Genomic DNA, 12,156 nt, shown 5'->3' on the forward strand with positions numbered 1-12,156 from the left:
TTGCATCAGCGACAGTGCTCTCTCTACCTGGCGTGCAGCATCTTATCTCGGATGTGTGCATGCGCACAACAGCCAATCACCGAGTCGCTGGAACTGTGAAGCGCACAGTTCCATACGAGGATTTTTGTAATTTTTTCTTGTACTAGGGGATGGCTACTGACATTAAGCTTAAGGATGATATAATGTACGAGTATAAAGACAGAATTAAAGGAAAAAACTCACTATTGAATGTTATCAATAATATCGAGTGAAAATAGGGGGTGCTGCAGTTCCGCAGTGCGTATACATGAGCCGCCACTGCATGAGAATGTAAGGTAGTGAAGCTGCAATAAGCCTACCATCATGCTAGGCAAGCCCATGATCAACTTATTTTTAAAATTTCCTAAAGTTCTTGCTTCAGTGATGTTACCTGAGAGTTTCTTCCTCTGATTTGCAGCTCTTACCAAGCCAGTGCTCTCATATATCCTTCCTAAGTTTAAATTTGTCTAACTTGAATCTATTGTGGCAAGTTCTGATTTTTCTGTTTCACATTTCAGTCTTATCCCTCATAATTCTGTAACTTTCCAGGGTGCAGATTCAGTGTCTTTGCCAATCTTTGCAGGAAAGGTTTCTAATTTGGAGGATGAACTGATGTATGTTTTCCATTGCACTTGTATCCATATTGTAATATAAAGGCCTGAACTGAGCAGTATAATCTCTGAATGAGACCTTTCCAAAGATATATAAAGTTGGAGTATAACTTGAAGATTATAATTTATAGTTTTGAGAACTTTCAAAACAAGGGAAATAATGCCGATGGTGACACTCTTCAAATCGCCAGTGCTTCATCACTTAGAATATTGCTCAGTGCTGACAGTCCCGTTCAAGGCAGGAGAAATATCGGAGCTGGAACAAATACAGAGATCGTTTACAGCTCACATTGAGCCAGTAAAGCACCTAAACTACTAGGAATGCCTGTAAGTCTTGAACATGTACTCATTGGAGCGGAGGAGAGAGAGGTACATGATAATACATACTTGGAAGGTACTCGAGGGCTTGGTCCCAAATCTGGACACTGCCATAACAACATACTGGAGTGAGAGATATGGGAGGAAGTGTAAAATAAACCCAATGAGGAGCAGGGGTGCAGTGGGGACAATAAGGGAACACTGTATCAACATCCGGGGTCCCAGACTTTTCAGCATCTTACCAGAAGATATCAGAAACACTGCTGGAACAAGTGTAGAAGCCTTCAAGAGGAAACTAGTCAAGTATCTTCACCAGGTGCCAGATCAACCAGGCTGTGATGGATATGTGGGGCAGCAGGCCTCCAGCAGCAACAGCCTGGTTGACCAGGCAAGCACCAGACAAGCCTGGCCCATGGCCGGGCTCAGAGAGTAGACAAACTCTCGAAACTCTTCAAAGGTATATACCCCACAATGAACAAATAGTTATATGTATTTTATTATGTAATATGATACACAAAGTTTAAAGGATACATTGATGGCACAAAGGTGCACGAGGACACTTTACAAATATACATATGTTTGCCAAAAATACTTTAAAAATATCTTCCAGTTCCTCAGAGCTGGGGTGCATACTCAGGATACAACAGGCATTACCCCTCTGAGCATAGATGTGCACTGAACCCTGTGAGCTGGGGCTTCAGATCCTATGAGAACAAACATGTAATTATGGGAAAGTTCACTGTATTTTACAACAGCAAAAAAAAGCCAAAGGGAAATGCTAATACAGTGGACCCCTGCCTTATGATATTAATCCGTTCCTGAGAGCTCATCATAAGCTGAAATTATCGTAAGGCGAATTAATTTTCCCCACAAGAAATAATGGAAATCAAATTAATCCGTGCAAGACACCCCAAAGTATGAAAAAAAAAATTTTTTTTACCACATGAAATATTAATTTTAACCCTTTGAGGGTCGATAGGCCCTCTCCGAGACTTGTTCTCGGGGTCGGCCAAATTTAAAAAAAAAAAAATTATTTTTTCTTATGAAAAGATAGAGAATCTTTTCCCGATCATAATGACACCAAAAGTATGAAATTTGATGGAAAACTTACAGAATTATGCTCTTGCGAAGTTAGCGGTCTCGACGATGTTTACGCATCGGCGATTTTGCCCACTTTGAGCCCTATTTTCGGTCAATTCCAGTGTACTTGCCGACAAAAATCATAATTGTTTCTCTAGAACTCCATTTTTTCTATTGAAGGAGTACAAGAAACCACCCATTTACTGATTTCAACTATCCAATACAGTGGTCAGAATTTAGCAATTTTGCCAATTTCAAACAAATTTCAAAAGATGCCAATTTCCAAATAGGGTCTAGAATAAACAATGACATTCCTGGCACTTAAAATAACATTTCCTCTGTTCGTTAGTCACATCCCCAGGCCCCTCTTGTATTTCTTTGGCTTTCCACTTTCAATTTTTATTCTTACAAAAAATAGAAGATTTACTGTTATGCAGACTGCTGCATTAGTGTAGAAATGGTATAAATAATATCAGCACACTTGTGAAAGAATATTAGACTCACCAGTTGACGTGTATTGGACGCTTGGCATGATTTGTTTACTTTTGAACTTTGGTAAAAATCGAACATTTCTGCTACTTCGAGCTCAATTTCAAGGTACTTTTCATTGTAAAACCAGTGAAAATCATCTCAATTTCTGTAATATGTCTTCCATTCTATAAAATGAGACCAAGAAAACTAGAATACAACAATAAATACCATACGAAAATACAGTGCAAAATCACTGTTTTATTCCAAAAACATGGTCAGTTTTTTTTTTTCTCATTATGCACTGTGTGCTGCAGGATTTTTTTTTTATACTGCGCACACTGACCACATAGACCCATTCTTTCATATGTATGCCTACCAGCTTTCTCCCACTAGATTTGAGGGCGCTAGAATTTAGGCATACTAGTACGTCAAAAACCCTGGGTCGTAAGCCGTACTAGTACGGCCGAAACCCTCAAAGGGTTACTACACACAAACTGAAGAAGATATACACAATTACTACTCTACTAAGAATAGAATACATGACACTTACCTTTATTGAAGATCTGCTGATGATTGATGGGATGGGAGGAGGGGAGTGTGTGGAAGTTTATTGTTTAGAAGGGGAATCCCCTTCCATTAGGACTTGAGGCAGCACGTCCTTTTCCAGGGTTACTTGCCTTCTTCTTTTAATGCCACTAGGACCAGCTTGAGAGTCACTGGACCTCTATCGCACAACAAATCTGTCTATAGAGCTCTGTACCTCCTGTTCCTTTAAGACTTTCCTAAAATGGGTCATAACATTGTCATTGTACAGGTTGCCAACACGGCTTGCAGTAGCTGTGTCAGGGTGATTTTCATCCATAAAGGTTTGCAGTTCAACCCACTTTGCACACATTTCCTTTATCTCTTTTTTTCAATTCCATACTAATTCTCGCCCTTTGTACCACAGGGGTCCATTGTGACTTACTTTGCAGTTACAAGCGCTAAAAACACTGGGATAATGTGAAATGTACCAGGGAAGTGGAAACTATCGAACTTAAGCTAAATGACTCTTACAGGAACCAGGAGAGGCAGGAGGAGCTTAAAGCTATTAGTGAAATTGAAAGAAATTCAAAATATTTCTTTTCATATGCCAAAAACAAGGCAAATACCACATCTAGTATCGGGCCCTTACTCAGACAGGATGGGACTTACACAAATGACAACAAGGAAATGAGTGAAATATTGAAATCCCAGTACGACTCTGTGTTTAGTGAACCACTAATCGGTCTGAGGATCGACGACCCAAATGATTTCTTCATGAATGAGCCTCAAAACTCCATAAATGTATGCCAGATTTCCGACATTACCCTAACTCCGATAGATTTCGAAAAAGCCATTGACAACATGCCTATGCACTCAGCCCCGGGCCCAGACTCGTGGAACTCTGTTTTCATTAAGAACTGCAAGAAACCCCTCTCGCGTGCCCTAAGTACACTATGGAGGAGGAGCTTGGACATGGGTGAAATTCCACAGTCACTTAAAACAACGGATATAGCCCCACTCCATAAAGGTGACAGCAAAGCATTAGCTAAGAACTATAGACCAATAGCTCTGACGTCCCACATCATAAAAATCTTTGAAAGAGTGCTAAGAAGCAGGATTGCAAATCACCTGGATTCCCAAAATCTGCACAATCCAGGGCAACATGGGTTCAGGGCAGGTCGCTCCTGCCTCTCACAACTACTGGATGTACAGAGATCCTTTACTGCACGTATAAGTTCTGTCAAGCACCTTAACTACTGGGAACGCTTGGAAGCACTTGACTTGTACTCGTTGGAACGCAGGAGGGAGAGATATATCATAATCTACACTTGGAAAATCTTGGAAGGAATGGTCCCAAATCTGCACACAGAAATCACTCTCTACGAAAGTAAAAGACTGGGCAGGCGATGCAAAATGCCCCCAATAAAAAGTAGGGGCGCCATTGGTACACTAAGGGAAAACACCATAAGTGTCTGGGGCCCAAAACTGTTTAACAGCCTCCCATCAAGCATTAGGGGAATTGCCAATAAACCCCTGGCTGCCTTCAAGAGAGAGCTGGACAGATACCTAAAGTCAGTGCCGGATCAGCCGGGCTGTGGCTCGTACGTTGGACTGCGTGCGGCCAGCAGTAACAGCCTAGTTGATCAGGCCCTGATCCATCGGGAGGCCTAGTCATGGACCGTGCCGCGGGGGCGTTGATCCCCGGAATAACCTCCAGGTAACCTCCAGGTAGATGCGACCACACTGGCTGGCTTGTAAACACTGGCACTGAGGCTACACGTGGGACTCATCCTAGATGAATCACGTAAGGCGAGATTTTTATCGTGAGGCAAGGCAAAATTTTTGCGTTCAAATGCTTCGTATGGCGGATTTAACGTAACGTGATGCGTTCGTAAGGCGGGGGTCCACTGTATTGAGAAAGCCATGATACCTGACTATACTCACCACTGCTCATTTGCTTTTGGAGAAGTAGGAAGGGAATCATTGTCTGGATCTCTCCCATTGCTCCTGTGAGTTGCCATGTTATGGGGTTTGTCACACCAACTGAAAGGATTTTAACCCTTCCAGTGGCTGAAATATTTCTAAGATTGCCTGAGTGTCTAGATGTGGCTACCAAAGGTTTTTAACTTGCAGTGTTGATAGTTCACCCACTCAGACTTTGAATGACAGTTGCTCCAGTGCTCTCGGTTCCTTCTCTCTTGTTGTTGACGTGGGTTCCTACTCCCCTATCTTTGTTATTCTGTAACTATCAAATGGTGTTGGCCCAAACTTCTTCTTCCTTCTTCTGTTGGGTATTTGCCCAAACTTTGCAATTGCAAAATAAAGTTGGCCCAATTACAGTGCAAGATAACTTCACTCTAAGGGTAGGTGTTCGGTGGGGTTTGCTCGTACAATATTGTGTGGTATTGTGTGTGGAAGGATGCATCACATGCCAAGTACCCCATGACTTGTGTCTTCAAAATGTGTCACACTAAGCATGACCTTGGTATTTATGCCAGCCACATTGCAAAGCTTTAGTAGATAGTGATGCAGTACATGTATGTCTGTAATAAAGTACAGTATTAGTTTATAATCATTTTGTTTAAATTAATTAGTGTATTCCAGTTGCTGTATATAATTATACTGACTTACTGTATGTACAGTACCACATGTTAATTATTGGTATTCAAATTTCAGCAAATTCATCATATACAGTGGACCCCCGCATACCGTTGGCATCACATACCGTTTATTCCGCATACCGCTCACTTTAATCGCAAAAATTTTGCCTCGCATACCGCTCAAAAACCCGCTCACCGCTGTTCGTCTGAGACGCGTCCAATGTGCGCCTTAGCCAGCCTCACATGTTCCGCCGGTGGCATTGTTTACCAGCCAGCCTCCGCGGTAGCATCCAAGCATACAATCGTAACATTTCGTATTATTACAGTGTTTTTGGTGATTTTATCTGGAAAATAAGTGACCATGGGCCCCAAGAAAGCTTCTAGTGCCAACCCTACAGCAATAAGGGTGAGAATTACTATAGAGATGAAGAAAAAGATCATTGATAAGTATGAAAGTGGAGTGCGTGTCTCCGAGCTGGCCAGGTTGTATAATGAACCCCAATCAACCATCGCTACTATTGGTAGTACAGCTGCTGCTGCTGCTGCTGTAGCATCGTCTGCTGCTGCTGCACTGTCAGCTGCTGCTGCTGCTGTAGCATCGTTTGCTGCTGCTGTAGCATCGTCTGCTGCTGCTGTAGCATCGTCTGCTGCTGCTGTAGCACTGTTGTTGGTGTGGCTTATTGAGAATATACCAAGAAACAATTAACCCCAGAGGATTTGCCACCCAGGATAACCCAAAAAAGTCAGTGTCATCGAAGACTGTCTAATTTATTTCCATTGGGGTCCTTAATCTTGTCTCCCAGGATGCAACCCACACCAGTCGACTAACACCCAGGTGAACAGGGAAAAATGCCTGGAACTAGTGCTCATATTGGTGAATTTAAAGCCAGCAAAGGTTGGTTTGAGAGATTTAAGAATCGTAGTGACATACACAGTGTGATAAGGCCTGTTTTGGAAGAAAATGCCAAACAGGACCTAGAGTACTCAGGAGGAAAACGCACTCCCAGGACACAGTGTCTCATCAGTCATTGCTGCATCTTCAATAAAGGTAAGTGTCATTTATTCTTCATTTAGCAGACTAGTACATGCACAATATATACTGTGCATGTACTACTCTACTATTGTGCATGTATCCTCTTTGTGTGTAGGAAAATGTATATTTCATGTGGTAAAATTTTTTTTTTCATACTTTTGGGTGTCTTGCACGGATTAATTTGATTTCCATTATTTCTTATGGGGAAAATTCATTCGCATACCGATTATTTCGCATACCAATGAGCCCTCTTGCACGGATTAAAATCGGTATGCGGGGGTCCACTGTATTCATAGTGTGATAATTCTGAATGAATATATTGGATACTAGGTTGTGTTGTAATACACATTATGAAATACAGTGGTCCCTCAGTTATCGTTCATAATCCGTTCCTGGAAGTGGGACTATTGTCGAAATGGACGATTTACGAATCGATTTTCCCCATAAGAAATATTTAAATTCAATAAATCCGTTCCTGACGCCCAGAAGTATCAAAAAAATTTTTTTTACATGAAATATAGATGTAGTACATAAACAATACAATGGCACATGATGAATTAAACATTAACAGAATAACACTTGCCTTTATTGGCGATTCTTCTTTGTGTATGGAAGACTGGAGAAGGAGACAGATTGGATGATTTACTGTTTGAAAGGGGAATCCCCTTCCATCAACACCTCAGGTACCAATTACTTTTCTGGGGTTACTTCTCTTCTCTATTTCTTAATGCCACTAGGACCACCTTGAGAGTCACTGGAGTCCTGTCTCGCAAAAAAACTGTCTAGAGAGCTCTGTTTCTGGCGTCTCTTTAAAGCTTCCCTAAAATGGGCCAAGACTCTGTCACTGTACAAGTTGCCGATATGGCTTGCAACATCCTTCTCTGGGTGATGTTTCTCCATAAATCTTTCCATCCTACCCCACATTTCAAAAATCTCCTTAATTTTTGAAGAAGGCACCTTCTTCCATCTCTCTTCCTCCTCCTCTGCAGCAAGATTCCGAGCTGCGATCTGTTGCTCTTCCTGCTGAAGCTCTTGCAGCTCCTCAGTGGTTAGCTCTTAGTTGTGGTCCTCCACCAACTCTTCCTCATCCTCCAAACTCACATCCAACCCCATGGAACTCCCCAGTGCAACAATAGAGTTTACAACTGACATAGGCTCATCAGGGGCTGCCTCAAACCCTTCAAAATCCCTCTTGTGGACACAATCTGGCCACAATTTTCTCCAAGCAGAGTTCTAAGTCCTGGTAGTCACTCCCTCCCAAGCCTTACCTATAAGGCTTACGCAATGGAGAATACTGAAGTGTTCTTTCCAAAAATCTTGTAGGGTCAAGTGAGTGTCTGAGGTCACATTCAAGCACCTTTCAAACATTGCTTTGGTGTAGAGTTTTTTAAAGTTTGAAATGACTTGCTGGTCCATGGGCTGGAGGAGAGGAGTTGTATTCGGGGGCAAGAACTTTACTGTGATGAACCCAAACTCCTTCAGAATTAGGTCATCCAAGTTTGGAGGATGAAGAGGTGCATTGTCCATTACTAGGAGGCACTTGAGATCCAATTTCTTTTCCAGGAGGTAATTCTTCACACTAGGGCCAAACGCTTCATCGAACCACTCGACGAAAATTTCCCTTGTGACCCATGCCTTACTATTAGATCTCCAAAACACACACAATTTACTCTTCATAACCTTGTTTTTCTTGAACATACTGGGATTTTCAGAATGGTACACTAGTAACGGCTTCACTTTGAAATCCCCACTAGCATTAGCACAGAACATTAGCGTCAGCCTGTCTTTCATAGGCTTGTGTCCTGGCAGCGCCTTTTCTTCCTGAGTAATGTAGGTCCTCTTTGGCATTTTCTCCCAAAAGAGACCTGTTTCGTCACAATTGAACACTTGTTCAGGTTTCAGTCTTTCAGCCTCTATGTACTCCTTGAGTTCCTGCACATATTTTTCAGCCACTTTTTGGTCCGAACTGGCAGCCTCACCATGCCTTATCACACTGTGTATGCTAGTACACTTCTTAAATCTCTCGAACCAGCCTTTGCTGGCCTTAAATTCACTCACATCACCACTAGTTGCAGGCAATTTCTTTACCAAATCGTCATGCAACTGCCTAGCCTTTTCACAAATAAGCAACGTCATAAGACTATCTCCTGCTAATTGTTTCTCGTTTATCCACACCAATAATAACTTCTCAACATCTTCGAGTACTGGTGATCTCATTTTTGTCAGCATATTTACCCCCTTTGCAACAACAGCATCCTTGATTTCCTTTTTCTTGGCTATGATGGAAGATATGGTTGTACGGGATTTGTTATACATCCTAGCCAGTTCACCCACACGTACGCCACTATCATATTGTTCAATGATGTTTTTCTTAAATTCAGTCGTATTTCTCACCTTCTTTACCAAAGGCTTGGCACTAGGAGCTTTCTTTGGAGCCATGGTAGCTTATTTAGCACTTAAATAACTTGCAAGCACTAAAATAAATGGAATACAGAGTGGACCCCCGGTTTACGATATTATTTCATTCCAGAAGTATGTTCAGGTGCCATTACTGAACGAATTTGTTCCCATAAGGAATATTGTGAATTAGATTAGTCCATTTCAGACCCCCAAACATACACGTACAAACGCACTTACATAAATACACTTACATAATTGGTCGCATTGGGAGCTGATCGTAAAGCGGGGGTCCACTGTATTATGAAATATTTCGCTGGAGCATGTGAGGGGACCGTCTCTCACTGGTAAACAATGGCACACTGGCTGGGAAGGGAAGGCCCAGGCGGCTCAGAGCGTGAGTACGCGTCCGGGACGAAGGACTATTAGCGAGTTACTGGACCATTTGCGAGCCAATATTTAGACAAAATAACAGGACTACAGTATTTCCGAAATGGACGACTTTCAGGCCGGACGATTATTGAGGGGCCACTGTACTGTACAGTCAAACCCCCAAATTCACCAGCTTTCTAAATTGGATGTTGCAGTTAGAGTATCTAACTCTTTGCCGATGAGCCTCCAGTGAGTAGCCTTTGTTATCTGAGATTTTTTTTACTGCCCATTTTTTTTGTATTTGGTGCATGACCCTTAAATTGAAAACAATCCATAGGATTTAATTTGAAAAGTACCTCATGGATTTGTCATATCCAAATTTCTTACCAGCTCTCTTAATGAGATCAGAGCAATATTTAAAAATATTTGTCCTCTGAAACAAAATGAGCCTAAATCTGAAGCAGAAGTTTGTGGTATTTGCAGGGGATATCCAGGAGTTTAAATTCTTTGAATTTGTGAGTTCAGATGTACAGTACTGTACATGTATGAATAACCATGCTCATAAGACATACAATGTAGGGCACATTTTATTGTGAAGCTGTTTCATTCACCAGGGACTTTATCAGTTCATTCACACAGGAGACCAAGACATGGGTATTTATGGGGTTGGAGAGAGGCTCTGAGGTGAAACAATGAGGTCAAGGAGTTGCATGTGAGTAGCCAACCTCTGCAATTACAGTGGAACCTCAGTATGTGACCTTAATTTATTCCAGAAGGCTGTTCAAGTGCCGCTTCGTTTGAGTATCGAACATGTTCTTCCCACCCAATTTTCTGTTTGCTTGGCTGTTATCACTAATCTTCGTAGGCCCCATGGTGACTTATATATACAAATAAAAAAAAAACACCAATAAATGTGAAGAAACACGAAATAGTTTACAGCAAAGTTCTGGCAGGTCATATTTGTTTGGTCGAGTGCTGAGCTTTGTTCGAGTAGGGAGCTGGTCATATGCTGAGGTTCCACTGTACTCCTGTCTTGTTCTTTATGTGAATTGATAAAGTCCATGGTAGACAGAATGTCTTCACAATATAATGCCATAGCCTATATTTTCTCATATTTCATGTTGTTGGTATCTGCCATTGTGTTACCATGAGTAACCATGTTTAATCATGATGTAGTTTTGTTAATGTATATTTCTAATTTCAGGATCACAGCACTCTGACATTATGAGTGAGTTCAAAATTCATCACCATGTGAGTGAACTGTTTTCTCTTTTAGGGTAAGTAGAAAACTAATGAAATAGCTGATAATGCCATCCATAGTAATCTATTTTGGAATTTATAGAGTAGTGAGTATTGGAAGAAAATTAGTATGTATGAAGGTACAACTGCAATACTGTAAAATTTAAAGAATTTTTGTCAATCATTTGATGTATAATAATAATAATAATAATAGTGGTAAAAATTACAGTAAACAGTTTACAATATAAAGTATAATTGAGTATTTTAAACAATGAAATTTGAACATTTCAATTATGAAGCATTATAGTTGTACAAATCTGTAGCATTACAATTAAAAACATAGTTTGATAGGGTCACGGGTTATACATTTATGAAATACAGTTAAAAATACTGTAGGTAAGTAACTTGCATGTAGCCTTTTTATTTTTTTAATATGTATAAATATTTTATTCTGGAATGGTAGAGAATCTTTTTCTGAAGGTAATGACACTAAAAGTACAAAATTTACTCAGGCACAAAGTTAGCGGTTTACATGCAATACTGTATACAGTAGGGTCCCACTTATACGGCAGGTTAGGTTTCAGGCTACTGCCGGAAAGCAGACATCGCCGGAAAGCAGAACACCATTTTTTCCCACTTATAAATGCATATAAACGCCAGATAAAAAATTTACACTAACATATATTACGTTAGCAATAGAACTAGGCATTAAAGACAATAAAATGTAATGTAGGGTGATAGGCAAGTTTTATTTGTAGGAAGTCAGGTTTGGGATGTATTGTAGCCAGCCTGGTGATCCCACCCCCACCCATACGTAATACATTACAACATTTAATTAAAGCACCCCAGAGTGATAAAATACATATACAGTACATTCATTAATTACCTTCAGATAATTGTAGTCTAATGTAGGGTGAGAGGTGAGTCTTATTTGTAGGAAGTCAGGTTTGGGAAGTATGGGTAGCCAGAAAGGGCAGCCCTCCCCACCCCACCCACATAATGTAAACAAACCAGACAAACACGTTTGGTTTTCGTCACTTTACATTGTGTACAAGTTGTCTCTGCATTGATATAGTAGAATAAATAAAGAGAAACACTCCCATTCTCATGTAACACCATTTTTAGAAGAAATGATGCCCTGAGTGAAGGCATATGAAAGGAATATTATAGTGTACACATTTTTCTCTGATGTTGGACTACAAGTTGCCTGGCTGCCACAAGTCCTACAAGTCATCTGGCTACCACAAGTCCTACAAGTCGCCTGGCTACCACATCTCATTTTTTTTTTTTCAACAAACCGGCCATATCCCACCAAGGCAGGGTGGCCAAAAAGAAAAACGAAAGTTTCTCTTTTTAAATTTAGTAATTTATACAGGAGAAGGGGTTACTAACCCCTTGCTCCTGGCATTTTAGTCGCCTCTTACAACACGCATGGCTTACGGAGGAAGAGTTCTGTTCCACTTCCCCATGGAGATAAGAGGAAATAAACAAG

At 40.9% G+C, this 12,156-nt stretch overlaps 1 protein-coding gene across 4 annotated transcripts in view; it reads left to right on the forward strand.

The window, feature by feature from the left end:
- Grip84 (Gamma-tubulin ring protein 84) overlaps positions 1-12,156 on the forward strand; it is a 176,122-nt gene that overhangs the window by 13,693 nt on the left and 150,273 nt on the right. For 3 of the 4 annotated variants that reach the window (XM_070096997.1, XM_070096999.1, XM_070096998.1), the window contains exon 2: positions 10,630-10,702. In XM_070096997.1, the coding sequence (XP_069953098.1) occupies positions 10,650-10,702 (53 nt within the window). In that variant the 5' untranslated portion in view covers positions 10,630-10,649. The remainder of the gene's footprint in view (positions 1-10,629; positions 10,703-12,156) is intronic. The other variant, XM_070097000.1, reaches the window with a different exon arrangement.

This window comes from Cherax quadricarinatus, chromosome 56 (genome assembly GCF_038502225.1).
Source record: "Cherax quadricarinatus isolate ZL_2023a chromosome 56, ASM3850222v1, whole genome shotgun sequence".
Taxonomy (NCBI): Eukaryota; Metazoa; Arthropoda; class Malacostraca; order Decapoda; family Parastacidae; genus Cherax; species Cherax quadricarinatus.